The sequence below is a fragment of the Rousettus aegyptiacus genome, unplaced genomic scaffold, assembly GCF_014176215.1.
Source record: "Rousettus aegyptiacus isolate mRouAeg1 unplaced genomic scaffold, mRouAeg1.p scaffold_m13_p_8, whole genome shotgun sequence".
Lineage (NCBI taxonomy): Eukaryota > Metazoa > Chordata > Mammalia > Chiroptera > Pteropodidae > Rousettus > Rousettus aegyptiacus.
The window spans coordinates 34866222-34891129 of NW_023416311.1; the positions used below are offsets into that span (position 1 = coordinate 34866222).

Genomic DNA, 24908 nt, shown 5'->3' on the forward strand with positions numbered 1-24908 from the left:
ATATAAGAATTATGACCCTAAAATGTCAAGAAAATACCAATTATGTTCTTAAACCATACTTTGTTTAAGAAAGTAAGGAATTGTGAAAATACATTTTTAAACTGTTAAAATGTAAATACATGTTTTTAATCTGTTAAAAAGTTGTTTGGGACGCTTAAAGTAGCAGGCTTCAGGAATCTGGGCAATTAATCTAGAAATTATATTATAAGAAGCACAACACAAAACAACAGCACAGAAAGAAGGATTTTCTGTAAATAATTCTGTGATTTCTTCTCTCCTATTCAGAAAGCTTACCTCACAGAGGCTTGAAATATTCTTCTATGTAACACAGATTTTTATTAACACTTGTAAAGCAACTAGCAATGTATTTCCCAAATCCTAGTCTCTTTATCCATGAACACTCAATAATAATTAAAAGATAAAAGATATTTTTCCCAAGACAATTTACTACAGAGTATTAATTTCAAATGACTTCAACAAGATATAAATGGGGAAAAAAGTGATCCAAAGGATGATTATAAAATGAGGTTCAAAGCAGTTGACCAAAATGTCTATTATAAAGAAGGCACTTGATCAGACACAATTTAAAAAATTCACCATGATAACACTAAAGAAAGCGTCCATTAAAGCAGACCAAAGAAATCTCCATCTGTCACAAATAGCTTTAATGAGATTTCACCTTGAACAGTGACTTAAGCAGTTATGAAAAAGGTATACAAGTGAATTACTACATAAATCACCTAGTTATAATCAAAATATACCACAAGAATAAAGATGCTAAATTTCACAATTTATTAATAATTTTTTTGTTATTTTTCCTGAAAAAGGAGTACAAAGAGATTAATGCAATAGTTAAATGTCATTTCTCAAGCTCTGAAGGCTTTTCCTAACAGGGAAAAATATATCAGATTCACTTTGCATTTCTACAAATAGAATGCTGTTACATTTACTACTGTTCAGATAAAGAACAATAAGCCATAAGGAAGTTATGACTTCATGTCTCACAATATTATGGTGGTGAACCACTGTTGTTATAAAATAGTCCATTAACAACTACCATGAAATGAAAATTTCTTATTGACACTGGTCTTGTAAATATAGGTGTGCTTGGTTTTAATAGAAGACACAATCTGAAAGTTGTATATCTACCCGATCATATTTTAGATCCATCAGGAAAGTGTGCTACTAAAAGGCACTCTCCAAATACCACCTGAACACAACTTGTGCTTTATAATTTTAAATGTTTGAAACTTACTTTTCTTAAAAAAGGGCAAATTTACATTTTCAGGCATTTTCTAACATCTTAAAGGAAAGATACCATAAGCCTACTATCAGGCAAGCTGTCAGGGGAGATGCCAAGTTCTATTTAGTTCTGACTTAGAGGCAGAAACAAGGACATAAAGAATATAGTAGATAAATCTAGGGAGAATAGTTAGAAAAGAGGCTAAGACCAGGAACTGGAGGTTGGATTAGAAGACATGTAAGGTCCCGTACAAATTATGATCATATATTGTAAGGTACATTTGAGCAGTGATGATGGATAAATAATAATGGGTTTAAGTTCCTGTCTATTCTCCCTTGCAAGTGAGATGTCAGGGATAAATCTAAAAGCAGAGAATTAAGTTCAACTTCCTCTGATATGAAAACTGACTGTGGCTTAAGACTTAAGAATGCACTATTGTAAATACAACCGAGAACTGATTGTATTTAGAAAGTCACAAAAATAATTAAATGGGAAAGAATATGATACCATAAAAAGAACTTCAAACCCTATCTCACACCATAAAAAAAAAATTAATTCTAGGTGGTAAAAGAAAACATAAAATGTCTTCAACACGTGGCAGGTAAAGATTTCTTAGGATTCAAAAAACAGTAATCATAAAAGAAAAAACTGATAAATTAGACTTCATAAACATTTACAACTCTGCTCATCAATTGACACCATTAAGAAAATGACTAGGCAAGCCAAGGACTACAACAAAATATTCACAAGGTATATATTTGGCAAAAGACTTACGCCCAGAACATATTAGAAATTCCTACAAATCAATAACAAAATGATGTACACATTACAAAAGATTTACAAATGACCAATGCAAGCACATGAAATAGTGCTCGAAATCATTAGCCACAAGAAATGAAGCACCACTATGTATCTACTCGAATGACTAGAATGAAAAAGATAACATCAAATGTTGTCAAGAATGTGAAACAAACAGAATTCTCATTTATTGCTGGTGAAAACAGAAAACAGTATGAATTCTTTGGAGAACTGACTGGCAGCATCCTATAAAAATTAAACAGGTCCTACCGTATTACCCAACAATTCCAATCCTAAATATTTATGCAAAAGAACTGAAAACACATGGCCACTAAAAGATTTACAAGAATCTCATAGCAGTTTTATTCATAAGAATAAAAAACTGTTAATAATAAAAATGTTCGTCAACATTAGAATGGATAATTTTCAGTATATTTATGCAATGGAATATTACTCAGCTTTAAAAAGAAACAAACTCCTGGTATTTGCAACAAAACATATGAATCTTATATATACTATACTGAGCAAAAAAAGTCAGATGATTTCATTTACATGAAGTAACAGAACTGGCAAAATTAATCTATGGTAATAGAAATCAAATCAATCCTTTTGGAGAAGGAGAGAACCGACTGAGAAAGAGCAAGAAGGAAGTCTAAGGGGTGATAACCATGTTCTAAATCTTGATAGTGTTGCAGGTTACACAAGTGTGTACACACGTCAATATTTACAAATCGGACACTTAAATGTACATTTTATTCAACATAAATTTTACTTCAATTTTTAAAAGAACTCTTCAGTTAAAATAAGAATTATAAATACTGCAATTCTAGTAAGCTTGCTTTACCAAGTGTTATCAGTTATCAATTCTGCAACTATATTCTGAGTATCCTATGCTCCTAAAAACAAGTAAGCATATTACAGTAGTGGCAGTCAGATTTTTCACTGTTGGCCAAGGAAGATATAAATATAGAAAGGAAAAGGGAATTACAAATATGAAAAAGAGGGATACTATTTTGCGGTGTTAGCCTGAAATTAGAAGTATTGGTATAAATTCATGGTTTTTAATAGATAGATCTTAATATATGTATATATGTGTATATATATGTGTGTGTGTGTAGGTATATTTGTATATGTATATATATGTATGTGTATACACACAAATGAGTATGTATGCATATATTCACATAGACGCACAAATTTCCTAGTGCTGCTGCACAACAGACCTGGAAGCAATAACATACTAGTAGCTACGAGCATATGCAGTACCCATATCTTGTTTTCTACATAATGTTATCCATTAAAAGAACCCAGGCCTTATTGGAGAAATGTCTGTTTCTGGGCTAGAGCAGAGAAACTATAAAATGCCTAGAGCAATATGTTGTACCAGAAAGTAAAGAAGTTGTCAAAAGAATCATGACAATGTGCCAAAATACAGATGAGCCAGCTTAATGCAGCAACTGATAACCAAATCTTGGACAATTTGAGTATCAAAATAAATAATGAGAGTAAAGCACTATAATATATTCAATAAATAAGAACCCACAAGTCCATACTGATATGTCAATAAATGAAGGAAAGGAAAGCTTTTGCTTACATCAGAAAATCAACTAAAAATACATAAGAAATAACAGAGTTAGAAAATCATTAATGATGCTAAATCTAGTGGGTAAAAATTTAATGAGAAATAACATATTCATGTAATCTCAAAAATCTACTTTAAAATACTTTTAATTACTAAGGAAAAATAAGAGACTTTTAGCAGACACTACCCTTAGCATTTGATCAAAGCTACTTGGAACCAAGTGATATCATGAGCCTCTTGACCTGATGCCACTAAGAACATATCACTTCTGTGACATTTCTGCTAAAAATGCAGAAATATAATCAGGAAGAAATATCAGACCCAAATTAGGACTGTTCTACGAAATAGCCTATACTCCACAAAAATGTAAGGTCATGAACCATAGAGGAAGGCAAGGAACTGCTCCAGATGAAAAGAAATTAAAGAGATATGAAAAATAAATGAAATGTATGATTTTGGACCAGGAAAAAGAAAGTAATAAGAAACCCTGTGGGGTTCCTATTATTTTATCTTTTATAAAAATAGGAAACTCAAAATCGCACAGCTAGTACATAGTAAACAGTATCATCAAGATATGTACTGTTAATATTAAATGTAGTAGGCAGGTTGGTAGCTCCCTACCTAATTTTATCAGAGAACTATAGTCTCAATCAAAAATCTTCATATACCAAATTCAGTTAGAATTAAGTATTCTCTCATATTCTTTAACAGAAATAATCAAATGTGTCTCCCTAACTATATCAGTTGAACATTTCAAGATACAATGACTAAGGGTATCTGTCATTCATGTACAGTAGAACAACTTACTTTTAAAGTGTTTTATTAAATATAAATGAAAGTAAACTCTGACTAGAAGTGATAAATAAAAATCACAATATAAGCAATTGCAACCTGTAAAAACTGAACCATAATAATAAACAAAAACTCACATTGTTGTTACCATAGTGACTGAATTTAAGCTTCAGTACTTACAAAAGGTACACGTACCTTTTCCTAAATGGGTGTTTATGCTCATATATCTAGCTGTTCCCGTAAGGCTCTTGTGTTCTCTGTATGGTATGTGTTTCTTTGTCTCTGGATCAATGTATTCCTTTGCCAAACCAAAATCTATAATATGAATAACTTGCTGGGTTTTATTTCCTGGTCGTCCTATTAAGAAGTTCTCAGGTTTTACATCTCTGTATATCAAGTTCTTTGAATGGACATATTCCATGCGAGAAATCTTGATTTGGAAAAAAAAAAAAAAAAAGATAAAGTTTATTTTAGGCTTTAACCAGCATTAAAAAGTATGAAAGAAGCAAGATAGACTTTTCGCAATAAAAACATTAAAAAATTCACAAATTGTTTCAACCCTTTAAAAGTTTCTCAAATATATCCAATTATAATTTAAAATCTTTGCTTTTACTATTATAGCCATTTATGAATGAAAGTGTTTGAATTTTATGAATTTCATTCATATCAGTAAGCTTGATTAATCAACTTTCAGAGGATTCTTCCTCATAAAATCAAAAGGCTTTACCAACACAAAATCTTGAACTCAAAAATATAAACAGACATACTCACTTCAAAATTAGAGCAACTTTTACAATTATATTTTAAAAACTTAGAGTCTAAACTGTTAAATGAAAACAATGTAATGGAGTGCCCTTTAGTATATCTTTTTTCTTTTATATAACTGTACTTTTTACCCTAAGTATTAAACATTTAAAAAAGATCTTGAACCTAAAAAGTTTTGGAATATAACTCTAATTATAATACTGTACATTTAATTAATTAGTTCTTTTACGTGTTCTCAAATAATGTTCACTGTACAAACTACTGCAAAATAGAACATTACAAATAAGAAAATAAAATTGCTTCATTTAGTGATAACCATAGTTGACAAACAATGTAAACATTTAGTCACTCAGGTTATTTTACTTTGTTAACAAATTCTAGATCATATAAAATATAATATTCTATGACTTATATTTTTAATTAACGATACATTATGAGTATTTTCCAGGTTACGTAACATTCTTTTAATACATACTTTTTAGTGGCTACATATTGTTTTATGGGTATTAACAATTTATTGAACTAACCCTGTTATTTCTGAACATTAGGGTTGTTTCCCACTTAATTATAAACATCCTTACACAGAAAGCTTTAAATACATCTGAAGACTTTCATAAGATAAGTTTATAGAAGGAGAATTAGTGAGTCAATGGATAAAAATTTAAAGACTTCTGCAGCATACACCTATTGGCATTTATTTCAAAACTGTCTTCTAATCATCTTCTATGTTGTTTCCCCATAGGTTCTCTGAAATTTAAATAATTTATGAGACTCTCTCATTAGTTTGTTTCCTCTTTTTCTTAGCTATTGGAATTTATTACCAAGATTTAGAATTCATATTTTGAACGTTCTCTTTTCGAAGTATTCATCTTCTAAATGAAGAGTGCTGGAAACAATTCTCAAACTCTGTGTTCTGATCTTAAAGTAATAAGAAGATATCAATTCTTTCATATAAATAAAAACACTTGATTTAGTTATTTAAGTTATATTCTCCTAAAAAGCCAATGATATGAAAAGAGAAACATTTTTATTAGGTCAAATGCTCTGTAAGATAAGTCACAAAACATTAAACTTTTAATATAAATTTATGATGAAAGAACCACACAATTGTTCAAACAATCTCAAAACATCCTGATTTACTTACCAGTTGGATAGCTATCATGAGAACTGTTTTAAGAGAAAATGTTCGGTCACACAAGTCAAACAAATCCTCCAAACTAGGTCCCAGCAGTTCCAGCACCATAGCGTTGTATTTACCACAAGGACCAAAATAGTAAACTTGAGGTATACCATCTAGGGAAAAAGAAAAAGCATTTTCATAATATATTTATTTTCAATATCAAGCTTTTCTAGAAAATCAATAAACAATACTTTTTTTAATTTTGTAGTTTCAAGAACTACAGCAGTTTTTACTTTTCTATACAATAAACTTTTCCTGAACCAGCCTTCTCACTGATGTTCACAGTGTAGCCTGGTTACACCTCTAGGGCAGCTGCAGGACTGAACTGCATTACAAACAGTGCTTCACTGTTGGTCTCTTCCACCTCATCATAGACAGGAAATGGGCATTTTGGCCTTATATTTCCATTACCTACAGAAATGCTTGGCACTTAGGAAAGATCTAAATTTTACTGAACAAAGGGGTTACTGTTCTCAATAATTACCTTATGTAGGCTAAAATCTCCCTCCAAAATTCCCATCCTTTAGCGTACACACCCTGTATAGTTCCTTCCCCCTAAGTATGGGCGAGATTCTCAAAGTTCACTCTTGTGAATAATAGGTTATGCTATATGGCAAAGGTGATATAATTATTGCCCCTATCAGTAGACTTTTACCAAAAGGGAGGTTATTCTGGTGGGCCTGACCTAATCAGGTAAGCCTTTTAAAAAGATGGTCCAGAAGCCAGATATTCATAGCAGCAAGGAAGCTCTCCTGTCGGCCTTATAGAAGCAAACTACCAGGGAATGACGGACAGGACCTAGAAATTGAGGTCCTTGGTCCCACAGCCACGAGGAAGCGAATTCTGGGACTAACCAGAGAACCTGGGAGAGGACTCTGAGCCTCAGGTAAGACTGTAGTCCAGACCTACATCTTGATTTCGGCCTGGTAAAACTCTGAATAGAGGATCCAGCTAAGCCATGCCTAGACTCCTGACCCATGGAAACTGGAAGATAAGTTTCTTGGTCTATGCCACTAATTACTAAATAATTCATTATTCAACAATATAAAATAATACAAACTCTAAATATAAAGTCTAACTGCACAGAATAATCTGTATCTTCTTTTTAGAACTAAAAGACTCTCAACAAACATAAAGGCCCAACTAGAATTTCATTTTCCATAACAAGTCTCAGTAATTTTCTAACACTGAGAAAGCAAATGAAATTGTTAAGAGTTAGGAAAACTTGTAACTAACAGGCTAGGGAGTACCCTACACAAAAACAAAACAAAACAACCACAGCTTAAAACATATGGTAATCAAGACCACAAGGAAATGTGTTTTTGGAAGGGAGAGAGGTGAGGGAAAAGAGGGTAAGAGAGAAGAGAGAGGCTCAGAAAGGCTTAGAAAGCAGAGCAATGAAGGTACTAAGTTACTAGTTGTGTCTCTTGATCAAAGTATTTGGCTACTGAATTACATGGATTCAATCCAACTCATGGGCAAAGCAAGCTTTTTTATTTGTTCTTATGTCCAGTGAATTTTCAACTATAAACTTTTACTCCACCCAATTCCAATTGTTCTAAAATTATTTTTGAGACTACTATAAAAAGCCATCCATTGTGAATTCATCAAAGTTAGTTCTGATCATTCCTAACATCACTAATTTTCAAGGATGCTTATTAGCATCTCTAATTTTCAAGACAAGTATAATTTTCTCCCAAGAAAATCTCAAGAATGGGCAAGAATATAAAATTCACATATTATCTGAAAATACAGTCTTACCCTTATTCTCCCAAAATTAATTTTACTAAATACTTCATTTTATATTTCAATATTCCATTTAAGTGACAAAACAACATTAATTCATTTAAGCCACAAAACAACTTTAGGGGGACCAATATTCTTTAAGAGTGCTTAGTACTTTGTGTTCCTTACAGGTAGGCAGGAGTTACGCATACATGACATTAAAAGAAATATAATGATGTTTCTTTCCATTTTCAGGTCCAGTAGTATTTACGTAGAAGGATTAGAACAAGAGAACTGGTATTCTTATTTGGAAATTTAAGTTTCATAGATCTGGTTAAGAAAATGCAAAAACTCCTCAGAAATAGTAAGTACAGAATCATCACATGGGCTATGTTCTTTTCCAAGGAAGTTTTGCTTTAAGACATTCTTGACTTTTAGCACAGATGCATATAGATAGTCCTAGTTCAGCAACGCTCAACATAAATCTGGAGACACTTGGGGGCAGGGGTGGGTGGTCCCTAATTTTTAGGAGGTCAGTGACAACAAAATTATTTTATAATTAATTATAAATAACATGTTATTTACCTTTTTCACTCTGTTCTCACAAGTGAACAGTCACATTTTCCAGAGGCTACACAAGCTGTGATATATGACAAAGGACTGAATGCAGAAGACATGAGAATCTATCTGTTTTCTATTGAGCCTGACATCAAAGAGATGCGAAATATTTAAAATATAGCCACTTTTCTCACATTTTTTTTGAAAAATAGTTAGTTGTGATTTAAAATATATTTAAATAAATTAATTTAGTAATATTTTTATGTGTTTTCATTTCTCATATGGTAACTTCAATAGCTATAATCCACAATAAGAAAAGTTCTCTGGGACCTTCAAAAAGTTTTAAGAGTATAAAAGGACGCTGAGACCCAAAAATTTTAGAATTGCTGCCCTACTTGAATAATAACCTCTGATATGAACAAATAGGTACAATGAGTTTCAGACTCCGTAACTGTCACTCCATTAAAACACCACAGCACTCACGTTTAGTAGAAAAATTTTACCAATTAACCCCACATTGAAGGAATAAAGCCAACCCACTATAAACAAGACACAATGGTCCTTTCTGTGATAATCCTATTTGTACATTTAGAAATTATTCTAAATTTCAGAGAATATTAAAAAACAACATCACCTATAAACAACTAGTTATTGTTTATTATATTGAATACTCAATGAATATTATATATCATGTTACATTATTCATTATTCAGTTATTATCCCCTTTGGACATAGATAAGAAAAACTGATTCTATCATTTTTTACCCCCAAGCTGCAAGTTTACAAACCTGTCTTCTCACAATGGGCTACTTTATATTTAAATAAAAAATCAATATGAAATATGAAATCATGTTGTCTTTTGTGTTTTTTTACTATTATTTTACTATTAAATAGGAATTATAAAAACAATGATTAACTTTAGAAAATTAAACCCTTCATCACCGTTTAGTCATACCCTATTCAAAAGTATGATTTTTTTTTTTTTATGTAATACTTCTAATTCTTTAGAGGCCTCTCTATATGGGAATTTCTGTAAGTTCTGCATTGCTAAACTTTTACTAATTTATATGTGAATATATATGTACATTGGTACTAGTTGATAGAAGTGCACAAAGTTTTTCTGTTTAAATTGTAGTATATGGAAAATGTGTACATTTAAGATGTTTTCTAAAAGTAATTAAGCTACGACAGAATATGGAACTCTAAGAGGCAACTTACCCACACAGTATTCTGCATTATTTTTGTTAACACCAAATTCAATAGGCAACGTTCTAATTAGTTTATTCACTTAACTCTCATGGTTTTTATAATATTTTCTTTTGATTTTTCTCAAAACGGATACTTAGACGGAGAGCAGAATTTCTTAAATTTCTTAAATTTTTTAAGATATGATCAGAGTAACTCTAATCTGGCAACTCAGTGAATAAAAGGAATTTCAGATATTACTTTATGTGTATATCCACATTTAAAAGGCTAATGCTATTACCACAATCTTTCCCCAAAGTGAACAGTATGATAAAATTCCCATACATTATGGAATCACCAACACTTATTTAGCTGACAGAGCTTAATAATCTTGAAAAGAATATGAAAATGGAGACATCTATAAATGAAAGAAAAACACATAAGGAACATATAAATCCTGACTTTTTAACAAGGCACAAACCAAGAAGGCAGAGGGGTCAGTATAAAGAAGGAAGATAAGCTCTTTTAACAGCTCTTAGAAGGCAATACTATGCGGAGGTATAATTTTAGAAACACTGACTGCTGCAATTAACCAATTACATATTTTTCAGAACTACATAGTTCCAGGAATATCAAAAAATCAAGCCACTCACTTGAGAAACAATGATTTAACATATGTGTGGTCTCAAATAGTATATTTAATATCATTTCTATAGTTAGAGATTTTCCATGAATAGTAATTTATGCCAGAAAAAGATTTTACTTCTTTTGATAAGTAATAATTGATGACAGAAAAAAAAGTTAGATTACTTTCTGTGATAAAGATACCAGATGATAAAGAAATTACAATAAACAAATAATTGCAGAGTTTCCCCCAATACCACCTGATGTCAAGGCAATAATTTACTATAAAGAAGCATTACTCAGAATCAAAGACCTTCAAAGAAAATTTCCCCATAAACTTCAAAATATTTTCCATGCATTTTCATGAAGTATCAGCAATTCAACTAAATATTTTTTAAGTAAATTTTAAAAAATGGATTAATTCTAATAATTTAAACCTGTTCTCTGGAAGGTGTTATTTTTAGATGACTGAATTGTATAATTTAGGTAAATAACTATCTGCACATCTCCTTGCTTTACCATTTCCATTAATTTAAAAAATACTCATTACTGATTTTTCCCTTCTATTTCTATAGCTCTAAAATGAGGAATCAAATTTATCTCATTAGAGAATAATAAAAATTAAATTTTTGAAATTATATGACAGTCAGAAATAGAATAAACTCGAAATTTAATATAACAATTTTGTGTAATATTAAAATATCAAACTTGAAATGTACAACCATAGAAGTTAAAAAGCTATAGGAAAATTTGGAGATTTTAGTATTGCAACTTCACATCTAATAAAAGAAAACAATCTAGTATCCTCATTTAAAAATGTATCAATTCAACCATTTATCAATTATTCTTCTCAGTTTCAAGGACAAAAAGATGCATGTATTATTTCATTGCCCTCAAAGAGTTTAAATTTTAGTGGAGGAGATAGACATAAGCAAATAATGTAATATGATATGATAAAAGAAAAATAAAGATATATTCGAAATAATTTCAGATCAAAGCAGCAGCTTTTCTGGAGAGAAACAAACAGATGTCAGAAAATGCATTGCAAAAGAGGTGACATTTAGCTGGGGCCAGAAGAAACAAGGAATTCATTGAGAAAGACATTCCAGAAAAAAAGAATAGACGTGAAAATAATAAGATCTATTCAAGAAAAAGTAAGTTTAGTGCAAAAAGTGAGTCATTAGAAAGAGAACGAAATTTGGACTTTATGCTAAATGATAACCCTCTACAAGTAATGAAGATTAGAAGGCAGTGAGATGTACAAAAGGAGGTACAATGGAAACCAGAAAAGAAAGAACTGACAGAACTTTCTCATTATGTCGAAAGGCCAAAAATCAAAGATGACTAATATTTTCAACTTGAATGGGTGTGCCACTAAGGGAACAAGATAAACCAGAAGAAGAAACAGGTCTTTTGGAACAGAGAAAAATCACTGGAAAAGTAACAGGAAAAGAATGTAGGGGGCAAAATTCTAGGTATATTCTAATTTCTGATTCCAAGAGGAACATACAGTATGACTAGATTTTAAGAACGGACACAGGAGATAAACGATTGGAAGTTATCTTTATAGAGACAGTAATTTCATCCTTTCCTCCCTCACTCTTGTTACAACATATCCAAGACCATAATGATGAAAGCTACATACTAAAAATAGGAGCAGGAAACTAAAGAGCCTGATTCCTTACTTTAGAGAAGCTATATAAGCCCTACAATTGTCTACCCTGAAATTCCTTGTTTATTTTTCTTCACATAATGTCCCTTTACTTGTTTAAGATACTGCTGTCATGATTTCTGTTACTGACAGTGATATTCATTTCTACCCAAAGCAGTCAGGGGTCAGCATAGTTTTGTCTGTTCCTCTTCTCTTGACACTCTCTATATTCTCCCCTGGGAGATCTCATCTAATTCCCTAGCTTGAAAAACCATCTATGCGCTGATGACTCCCAAATCTATCTTCATTTTACTCAAAAAAATGCTGATAAAACAATTATTTAACACCTTAAACTTTTGCTATCACAGAAAGTTATAATGGCATAAAACAATATTTAATTCTATGGAAAGCTAAGTAATATAAAGAGTCAGTCCTTCATATGCATACTGCAGTAAGTTGTACAATCCTACTATACGTAACGATTTCAGTGAACAAAATAAGAAAGAAAAGAGGGATATTGTTAGGCAAGTTAAAGGAAAAAAAGAGACATATGGAGTTAGACAAGGATCAAAACCCAGACACGTAGAAGTAGATAAGTTATACATTTTTCACAAACATCTCATTAAATAATTCAGAATAAATCTATTTTTAATGTATGTTTTCATTGTGTAAAATATACATTATATAAAATTTATCATTTTAACCATTTTTAAGTGTACAGTTCAGTGGCATTAGGAACATTCACACTGCTGTGCAAACATCACCACTATCCGTCTCCAGAACTTTTTCATCATCCCAGAGTGAAACTCTGTACCCATTATTCAACATTTCCCATTCATCTCTTCCCTTGGCCCCTGGCAACCACCATTCAGCTTTCTATTGCTATGAATCTGACTATTCTGGGTACCTGAAATAAGTGGAATCACACAATATTTGTCCTTCTGTGACTAACTTATTTCATTTACCATAATGCCCTCCAGTTCATTTATATTATATCTTGTGTCAGAATTTCCTTCCTTTTTAAGGTTAAATAATATTCTATTATATGTATATACCACATTTTATCTATCCATGGCCCCATCAATAGATACTTGGTTTGTTTCTACCTTTTGGCTATTGCAAATAATGTTGCTAGGAACATGGATGTACAAATACCTGTTTGAGTCCCTACTTTCAATTCTTTTGTGTGTATGACCAGAAATGGAGTTGCTGGACCAAATAGTAATTCTATGTTTACTTTTTGAGGAATAGTTATACCGTTTTCCATAGGAGCTGTCCAATTTTACATTCCCATCAATGATGTACAAAGATTCCAATTTTTCCACATTCACACCAACATCTGTTTTCTGGTTTCTGGTTTGTTTTTCATTTGTTTGGTTGATAACAATGACTCTAATGGATGTGAAGTGGTAAGTTCTTTTGTTTTTGCTTTACATTTCCCTAATGATTAGTGATATTGAGCATCTTTTCATGTGCTTATTGGTCATTCATATATCTTTATATAAATGTATGTTCAAGTCCTTTGCCCATTTTTGAACTGGATAGTTTGTATTCTGGCTGCTGAGTTTTAAGAGTTCTTTATATATTCTGGATATTGATTAAATATATCTATTTTTAGAGAGAACACTAATAAACAAGTTATAGGTTAAATTACTTTGAATGGCCTGTTTATGATCAGGAGCAGTCCAGAAACAATCTTTTCAAATATCAATTGCAAAATCGAATTATTTTAAAGTTAATAATCTTTCCACAAACAATTAAATGCTCTTGTTTTAACAAAGCTTGCATGGGTACTCAAAAATGTTTTAAAATTTCACGATTGCTAAAACGTTAACAAGTAACCAAAATTCACAATTCATATGACATATTCAAACGTATGGATACACTTGTCAGAGTTTCAGAGTCACTACAATGCACACCTTCAGGCAATAACATTCATATTTCAATCTATGTAATGCTATGCCATGGAGCACAGGGGACCACCCTCATATACACAGACTACACTAGAAACTGTGGTCCCTGGAGTTGTGTAACACTGCAGCTCAATGGCATTCGAGCAGTAAATGATGGATGTTTAATTTTTAATATTACTATCTCTGATATAATTTTTGAAATTAAAAAGGCAAAGAATGTAATAATAAATGTGTACCTTTAGTATTCAATGACTCCCTAAACTCTAAAGTGACTTATTCATACTTAACCAATTAAAGTATTCATTTGTATTTTTCCAAATGATAATTTTACTGCTCAAGCATATAAAAAGGTTGTCTTTAACTTTCCAGCACCCAATCTTCCTTTTTCTGATAACACCTCAATTTCTCCTTAGGCAACAACCTCTCACCAGTTACAGGTAGCTCTTAGGAAAAAAGAATGCAAAATTGATAATGTATTAAGAAATAAAGAGCTCTATCAACTAGAACATAAATGTGCTTATAAAAAGACATAAAAATTCATCTTATTAAATTTGGGGAAACAAAATATCTTTATCTATAAAAAAGTGTACATAAAAATCATTACAGTTAGTAGGATAGAAATGAAAAAAAAATAGAGCTGTGAGTCATTTTAACATAAAAGAAATGCAACATTAAATAGGAAATTTTCTCATTAGTTTTTTCCAATGACAAAATATCCACTCTCACTTAGATTTAGAGTTTATGTTAAAATATATCTATATCACTGTAAGTACTACACACCTGTGGATTATAACAAAAATTTGTTTTCTCACAGTTCTGGAGGCCAGAAATCTGAAATCAGTTTCGCTAGGCTGAATCACAGTGTTGATAGGGTCTAAAGAGAATCTAGAAGCCTCTTCTAGGTTCTCGTGGCTGCCAGAATTCCTTGGCTTATGGCTCTATCGCTCCAATCTCTGCCTTTGTAGCCACTCTAACTTCTCCTTTCTGTGTCCCTCTGTCTCTCTTTTTACAAGGACATTTGTGATTACATTTAGGGGACACCCAGATATTCCAGAATAATCTCCCCATCTCAAGACCTTTAACTTAATCATTCTTGCACAAGTCTTTGCTCTAACATTTAAAGGATCCAAAGATTTGATATAGATATCTTTCATAGGGCCATTTTCAGCATACCACAATGTCATAAGTCATTTCAATAACTGTAATATTGCTAAAAAGACTAAGAATATGGAAGTTCTATTCATCTTATATTCTCAAATTAAATTTTTTCGCAGTGTTCTCTACTCATGAGTACCAATACAAAAAGCTCCCAATATGTCCTATTTAAAATAAAAAGGGAACATTAAGACTCTAGGAAGAAAATGTCTAGTAAGTGTAGTCTTAAGAAGTTATTCACTTTAACTAAATTTAAAACACCATGCTCTGAAATCAAATCATAACAATCCATTTTATTACAAATTTAAAAATTAATACAAGCCTTTACCTCCAGATCCTAACTGCTTGTAGAATCTATATTCCAAATGTAGCTGTGGTGCTCTGGATTTCATGGGCTCCTATTAAAAAACAAACACAATAACAAGTATTTAAGTTATTAAAAGATCACTAGGCCCCAATTCCAAATGTTATACATCTTGGTGTCAACTCTTATAAAATGTAATATACTATTAGAGATCTTTCTCTAACGTTAGAGCCATATAAAAATCAACTTTATTTTTTTTAAATGTATAATGAATGCACATAATTTTTGATGTCATAATGTACATAAGATTAAGTGGCTATTAGATCAAGCATTAGGGAAATTTATGATTGATTCTTTAACCCTGAAGAAAAGTAAACTCAAACATTCATAACTAGAGGAATGGTGACCCTTACTTTATTTCTCCTGTCCCCAGGAATTCAGCTCTGAATTCCTGTGTATTTCTTCTGTAAAGGTTCTATGACTTCTTAACATGAAGTCATAGAAGAGTAAGAAAGAACAAATATGGGTATAATAAAAATTTTGATAATAGCAACAATATATTTAAATTTTTAGTTTGGGATATAGCTTACAATTAAACAGTGTATAAGTATTAGATCCACGACCTTTGTTAACTGTATATAACCGTGTAACCACCACCTCCAAAAAACCTTTAGAACATTTTTATCATCCTTCTTTTAGAGGTAACCACTTTTTGACGTCTATCACCTATGGATTAGTTTTGTCTGTTATTCGATTTCATGTAAATGGCATTATACAGTGTATGTTTTATATGTATGTGTCTCGCTTTTTTCATTCAACATAATGTTTTTGAGTTTCATATAGAGATACACATACACACAGAGAACTAAAACAAAAGCAATGAAGATTTTAGATATAAGATATGTGTGAAATATCTGTAAGAAACAGCAAACTAAAAACGGTAACAGGAAAGTTGAACAAGCTCCATCAAGAAAGTAAAACAAGGTAACAAAACTTAAACATAAAACCAAAAGAACTTCAAGAAATTAAAAAAAAAAAAAGCCTGTAATAACCAAAATTTAAAACTCAATTTATCAGCAGATTAACACAACAGAAAGAATTTGGACACTGGAAGATATATAGAAAATGTCTACGGAATTAGGAAATTATGTAGGATGCATCTATATAAGTTATACAGACTGCGTCATAAAGAAAGAAAAAAAGGAAAATGCAGAAAAAAAGATTAGAGATCTGGACAATGCCATACGAAGAAGGTCTAATATACATTTGATAAGACTCTTGGGAGAAAAGGAGACAGAAAAGTGAGCAGATGCAATAAACGAAAAAAATAATCACTATAACCATTCGAGAATTGTTGAAAGATAACAAACCACAGATTCATGAAGAATATGAATCCCAAACAGAATAACTAAGAAGAAATTTACACCAGCACATATCATAATGAAACTATGACCAATGACAAAAACTTCACATAAGGAACTAGTAAAATACCCAGTGGAACAATTATAATCATAAAGATTATAAAAGAAAACAATCAGCTGAGTTCTTGAAAACAGGATACTTAAAAGCACAGACACTGAAACAAACTGTACTGAGTTTGAATCCTGAATCCACTATATTTATCTTTCTCATATATATATTTACATGTTACGTAATACATATTAAATAATACATATAAATACATATGTAATAAATAATTAAGGGGATAATGATATGGCACAAAGATAAACTAAAAAGATATATATCTCATATACATACAAATGTGACTTAAAACAGTGCCTTCCACATAGTGACTGCTATATTAACTATAATTTTTCAGTTAACTATATAAAAGTACCTAACCATAAGGTGTAATTAAATAGATAACTTATTTAATCACTAATATTCCCTAGGTAAAAACAGAAACCCAGTTCTAACTTAGTTGAGTCAATTCAACTTCATTCTAGTACTTTACTAGAAATAAAATTTTACCATATCACAATATAACAAAAATTACCTCACCACAAGGTCAACACTTTCATTATTCATGAAATACAGGTTGTTATATAGGTGTAAACAAGATGTGAGGATGGTGGCTGAGGTCATTAACAAATTATCCTGAAACAAACTATCAATCTGAACTAGGATAATATTAAATAAAGATAAAAACCTTTATAAGAGATAGCAGAGATTAAAAGAGTCACTAAAATCTGCTCTCTGAACACCACTGAATGCCTTTATTTATAGCAAAATACTAAAATCAGAGCGATGAAGGTATACAGACTTTAGCATTTTCAAATGATTACTTTTAATGCAGGTTCTGAACAAAATTGTTATCTGTTATAAACAGCTGCAATAGAAACAAACAAAAAATATGTAAGGATAAAGACATAAATGTGTGTACACATACATACACACTTGGTAAACAAAGTACTAAATTATGATCCAACAGTTTATGTGAAAAATTCTCTGTCTTGTCAATATATGTTTTGGATGAATATGAGGCAAACATGACTATATACTATCCTTCAATCAAAAATTACCAGACATTGATCCAAAAATACTCCCAGTTCCCCAAAGAACACCAAATAACCACAATTATTATATGTGGTGCTGATCGTTGTATTTTAAAAAGGTAAACAGAGAAAGAATGTCCAAAAAAAAGAAAAATAATTAAAGGGATAGTGATACAGCATGAAGATACACTAAAAAGATGATATATGTATGTATATGCAAGAAGGCTGACATAATAAATGTTTACTAAGGCATCAATGGTATCAATGGTATTTCCAAATCTGAAAATAACAGGACTAAGGGTCACCACCTAGTGACTGAAACAGACAAGGAAAGGTCGGCCTAGTGCAGTGGCTCCTGTTTTATTTATAATGATTAAGGCATTCTGGGCCTGGAATAGTAAGATACCTCATTATAAACTAGAAATTAACTCTTCTTAAATATTACTGAGAGTTTGATTGATTGTGTGTAGTGATTATTATGATTCTACCTCTGATTAACAGTCATGATCTTAACGAGATGATCTAACCTGATTTTCTGTCATAAAGCCAAGGACCAGGTAAATGCCACTCCCAAACGCAATATCAGCCCGCCAGACTTCTGGTAGTACCACAACCCCACTGTGCATCTTATTTGCCAGTGAAAATAAATAGCATTAGTTGCAGCGAAATTTGGTCTATACTCACAAAGATACTTAAAAGTTAGTATGGTTTTCCAGCTCATCTCAAATGTTTTTCTTTCTCCCATTTGCCTCTTCCTCTAATCATCTCTCTTTATATATTAATCTCACATTACCCTAATACAGTAGTTATATTGGCAGGGATAAGATTGAGAATGGCAGACAGACTGGGAAAACCAAACCTCAGGGAAACCTGGCTGACAAACCAGATAGAAAAGTTGTGCCAGAAGAAAGTTATGTCTTATAAAAATTCACAGATCCCAACTCTTCCAAAAGAAAAATACCTAACAGCTGTCATACCGGGCACATTTAGGACTTCAGAACAGTCCCACGGAATGTGCTTTCACTACTATTCTCCACCCACAGCAAGCATTTCTGAATGGCTATTAGAACAATGGCCAGCTTTACCAGATATAAAATACCAATAGCAAAGAAGATTTCAGAAGCTACTGAAAAACATTTTTTCAAAGAATACAATCTTGAATACTAAGGACACTTCTATCCAAATGCTTGAATGAGAAAGAGAAATCTTGCTAATTTTTAACTAAAGATGCCAATATGCCCCCTTCCTTAAATTAAAAATCGTGCTAAAATTAAAAAATTCAATTCTATAATGCTGCCAAAGTAAAGAGATTGAATTTTCATGGCACAGAAAAACAAAGACATCCTACACTTTATTATATACTTAAGGGGCCTGATGATGCTGGGACAATATAAAAGATCAGTTATGCATATCACTTTCTCAATAAACATTCAAGTTATGAATATAAAAACAAAAAAGTAATTAAAATATAATTATTACAAAATAACAAGGAATTAAGGAAAAACAAGACACATGAACTTACCAGTTTTATCGCCACATATTCATTTGTGTATAAATTTTTCCCTTGAAAAAGAAAAAAATGTCAGATTCTGTCAATAATTAATTTTTAAAGATATCTTATGTAAAACTGCACTCTGGGTGAAAAAAAAAAGCATATGACATTTAGATACATACGTTTTTGCTTCTATTTAGCAAAATGGTCAAGAATGAGCAAATATTAAAGATCAACTCATGACTTATTTAGCATTTCACCTGGATTCAAAATAGAAGGTAATACTAATACTTAGCCCACTTACAAAAATGGAAAAACTCTAATTTTGTTGGAATATTGTACACAACTCATAATCAATAGTCAAACATACGCTAAACTCAAATTCAAAACAAGAACTCCTATGTAAAAAAGTAGGAATACAAAATTTCTCTCCCAATCAAGGCCTCATTTAAAATCCATTATAGGATGTAATCTTATTAGGGTTTATATGTAATCTAGTCGATAAAAAAATACATTAAAAATTCTGGGTTATATTTAAAATAGAAGAAAAAACTATTTAATGATTGGCTCTGATAAACTAAATACTTTGGGGGTGGGAAGGGTTGGTTATTAGAACCTTATCTTATAAGTAATTTAATTCCAAATATTTTAAGAGTTAGATATAAGCAATAAAACAAGAAAAATATTTATTTTTATTTTTTAATTATAGTTGACATATACTATTATATTAGTTTGTTGTACAACACAGTGATTAGACATTTACATACCTTATGAAGTGATCATCCCAATAAGTCTAGTACCCATTTGACACCAAATATAGTTATTACAATGTTACTGACTATTCCTTATGCTGTACTTTATAACCCCATGACTATTTTAATAACTGGCAACTTGTACTTAATCCCTTTTGTCTTTTTCACCCATCCCCAAAGCCCCTCCCATCTGGCAAACATCAATTTGTTCTCTGTATCCATAAGTTTATTTGTTTTGTTTGTTCATTTATTTTGTTTTTTAGATACCACATATAAGTGAAATCACACACTATTTCTCTGTCTTATTTCACTCAGCATAATACCCTTCAGGTCCATCCATGTTGTCCCAAATGGCAAGATATCCTTATTTTTTTGTGCCTAATATTCCATAGTATATATTCCATAATTTCTCTATCCATTCATTTATCGATGGACACTTAGGTTGCTTCCATATCTTAGCTATTGTAAATAATGCTACAATGAATATAGGGATACATTTATGTCAGAAAAAAATATTTATCAGCTCAATATATGGAAGCCTTTCTAAGTATACAAGAAAAAAGTAAAAGATCAGAAGATTTTATACAGTTTGATTATATAAAATATTTTAAACTTCTGTATTTTGAAAAACTCTACCATATACAAAGACAGGTAAATGACAAAGCAAAATAAAGATTTAATATCATTAGTATGTAAAGTATCCAAATGAATTACGGTAATCTTTGAATTGGCAAGTTGAACATACCCTAAAAAATTCCAATGGGTAAGCATCTGTATTACAAGTAAAACACTATGGAGAATCTTGAAAGCAAATAATATAAAGACAATTTGATATTAGATTAATGTGTTTCTTTACGAGTACAGTAAAAAAAGAATAAAAACAGAATATGTGATTTCTGAATTTCCAGTATTTTTTCAATAAGCATGTAATGTTTTTATGAGAAGAATAGAACAATGATAGTTTGTTTTTTCAACTGTGATAGTAATTGATCCTGTTCACAATAGCTGCTGGACACAGAACATGCAATCACCAACTCTCACACACATGGCTTTCCAGAATAACACACCTAATTTCCTTTTATAAAGCAGCTGATAAATAAATGGCAGTAAAACTTCTAGGTAAAATTTCAGTCTCAGATATGTTGCCACCATTGTACAGCAATGGTTGTTCATACAAATATTATACATTTCCAAATTTTATAAAAATAAATGAAAAAAGCATCCACACTAACATTAAAATAGCACAGGTCTCATAAACCCCTTATAGTTGGCAAAAGATGGAACTCAATAGAGTACCAAAAATGGTGAATGTTGAGCTGCATTCAGGTACTCACTGAGCCCATAAATATAAAAAAATAATACTTTCTAGAAAACATACTTTTAGTCAATTAGTGTATAGATGTGACTTCATATACATTTTCGAGAACACATTATGAATGGAATTTTCGGCTTCCTCTAGTAAATGTATAGTGAATAATTTAGTGGTACATTGAGTACCTTAATCTTAAAGAACTGACGTCTAACAAAGAAACAATTCTGTTTTGAGTTCAAAGACAAAATTTGTATTTCCTCGAGACATCATCTTTTCATAATTATTTTATATATGGCATTTATTCACAAGTACATGAGAGGTAAATATTCAAAGGACAAGAAGTTAGGTTAAAAACAGATTTCATAGAACAAAAATCTACCAAATATTTCAAAAAGTAGTTTGGTTGGCATTTAAAGCACTAAATCCTAGAATCACCGCTTTTTTTTTTTTGGACATTAAAGATTTTGCTGAACTTTGAGGGTTATATTTATAAACATGAACTACGATTAAGCAACACTAGCAACACATTTTTCTCACCTAGCATTGGCATAAGGCCTTATGTAGTTGGCTTTCAACCAATATTTGTTATATGCATGAATGAACAAATGATGTACAAACTAAGTGTTTTTATAGTATGAATGAGAGAAAAGGACTTTATGTGTAAAGGGAATCCAGTTAAGATAAGGCTCCAAATAAAACTGATTTCAGATAACTGATGTTATAACGCAATTTTAAAATAGATTTCCAAGAGAACTTTGTGTCATAAACTTGAAAAGATGGCTTTGCCAATTTTGTGGTATTTGGATGGTAATTATTATGGAAAATTATGTCCTACATAAACTATATATATATGTTTATAGTAGGGACTACTCTTTACTCACCAATATCCATGTTCCCTCCTTCTATATAATAATAATTTTAAAATGGTTGTCCAGCTACAGACGACATTTCCAGCCTCTCTTTCATTTTGTGTAGCCATGTGATTAAGTTCTAAATATGAGGTATGTCACTCCCCACTGTCAAGAATAAATGTGTACTCTCCTGGCCTTTTAACTACATCTTGCTGGCTGGAAGATGGCAACAACTGGAGCAATGACCTTACACACAGAGACTGAAGCCACATACTAAGGATGCAGAGGTACTCTGAAAGCACTGGGTACTCTCCCTCTGGATTGTGTTATGTAAAAGAAAAATAAACTATATTGCTTAACACCACTGTATTCTGGATCTTTCTGCCATAGCATCACAGTCTATTCCTTATTAGCACATATTTCAACTAAGTGTTATAATAGACTTTGGTTAGAAACAGTAGAAAATCAATAAACATAAAAATGATGAATCCACTCAAATATGCATGTTTATTTGATATGTAATGTAAGGCCTACAGAATTTTCAACAATTCTGAAATATAAACAATAAAATAAGAGTTATGGGCAATATAGAATAAGATGACAAAAAACAAAAATAAGAGAACTTATGGAAATTTCTGTGGTGTACTTAATTATGTCAAAAGTTACAATATCTTATTTCAGATATGGAAATCCATAAAGCAATATATAATACCCTTGTTCTGTGTTCTTTTACATGATGGTCAGTCAGGTGTAGCCACAAGAAGAGACACAGACGAGGCTCAGGAAAATTAGGTTTACTATACCCACAGGTCCTGGAAAGGGTGTCACGTGGGGAAGCATCATGTTTTGGCCAGATGGCAGAAGACAGGAGCAAGGGGAGAGCTTAGGCCAAGGCCTTTATTGGAGTTTCCAGAGGAAAGGCAAAGCAAGGCAAGATAAATAGTTTGGAATTGGCTAGTCTAAATAATTCTGGTAGCAAATAATTCTGGTGGCCTTTGGGCTATGTGGTGGATTCTAGTTGTTTTGTACCTGGCCATGGGATGATTAAGGAAGAAAAACAGAACTTCCTGGGGTGTATAAGCCAGATAGAGGAGCTATTGCTCTAGACTGTCTAATTTGCAGATCAAAGGCATACCGCCAACTAAGAACTGGCTAGTCCAAGGTGGAGTAATCTCCTGCAAGCCGGAAAAAGTTTTTGAAGATGTCAAAACATCTTAAAACATATACAGAATGTATGAAACATATACAGAAAGAATTAAATATGTACAACTCTGTATTTTAGCTAGTTATGTTGGTTTCATTCAGTGCCTATTAAAAACATTTTCAGGGATTTTGGTTGACCGTCTAAGCTAGAAATATATCTACTAATATGCAGAACTCAAGCCTTACCACCAATATAAATAATAATATATATATTAATTCACCATTTTACAATAAAAAATATACATAAAAATGATAGTAAAAACATTTACTTAAATTGAATTTTAAATGTTTACCTATTTTTTTAAAATACTCAAGGCCAGGTTTTTATGTCCAACATTATTTTTTAAAATAAGTACTCATAAAAGTATTTCAACAGTGAGTAATACTGTCTCTCTTTGGGGCATTTGGGGTTGTGTGTGGAGATGTAACTCCTATTTAGTGCCCAAGAGATCTGAAGTTCTAAACACCATGCAATATGTGGAACAGTCCCCTACAAAAAGATGAACTCTCCGGCCCAAAATACCAATAGCATTTTTGTTGAACACCACTTACCTATGACATGTATAGCTCATATTCTTTCTTACACAATCCTAATTACAAAAATTTTAGTGCCAGGAATTGAATTTTCAGGATGTATCTATTAATATGGTTTTAAAGAAAGTACTTTAAGAATCTAAACCAGCTTTTAACACTAGCATGTTTATCCGGGTATAGAAAGAATGCCTATAATAGCTTTTTCTGTACAGAGAAATCATTCTACACCTTTAAAAAAGGGAGTAAAATGCCCCTTTATTCAGCTGCTCAAGGGTCAACTGTATATAATAAGTATACATAAAACACAGATACATATATAGATATAAATAATATATTTAAATAAATGTAGACAAATGTACAATGACTATCCATAGATACATAAGATAGATTCAGATAGATAGGTAGGTAATGGACGGATAGATGGATGGATAGATGGAAGGAAGGATGGATGGATGAACTAATAAATCATCTTATTCATATTCCTGCTTATTCAGACACTGTAAAAGAAAGGGGTATTTTACAGCTATTTCAGTATATAACATATTATAATTTCAGTATATAGTACATATAGTTTCTCATATTGCCCTGGTTAAAATGGTCCACTAGATTTATTTTGTGTGTATACACATACACACACACAGACACACACACATATGTGTATACAGATATGTATATATGTAGTTATTTTGAAATGAATTCTATAAAACCAATTTTGAATAAAAATGGTCAAAATACTACAGTACTATACTCATATATGCAAAGAGATAGAAAACATTACATATAGTACAAATATA

The 24908-nt window shown here is 31.3% G+C and overlaps 1 protein-coding gene across 9 annotated transcripts in view; it reads right to left on the reverse strand.

Annotated features, from left to right (window-relative positions):
• CSNK1G3 (casein kinase 1 gamma 3) overlaps positions 1–24908 on the reverse strand; it is a 91219-nt gene that overhangs the window by 37048 nt on the left and 29263 nt on the right. For all 9 annotated transcript variants that reach the window (XM_016165116.2, XM_016165117.2, XM_016165110.2 and 6 more), the window contains exons 3-6: positions 19493–19533; positions 15500–15569; positions 6325–6473; positions 4611–4845 (exon numbers count right to left, since the gene is read on the reverse strand). In XM_016165116.2, coding sequence (XP_016020602.1) covers positions 4611–4845; positions 6325–6473; positions 15500–15569; positions 19493–19533 — 495 coding nt within the window. The remainder of the gene's footprint in view (positions 1–4610; positions 4846–6324; positions 6474–15499; positions 15570–19492; positions 19534–24908) is intronic.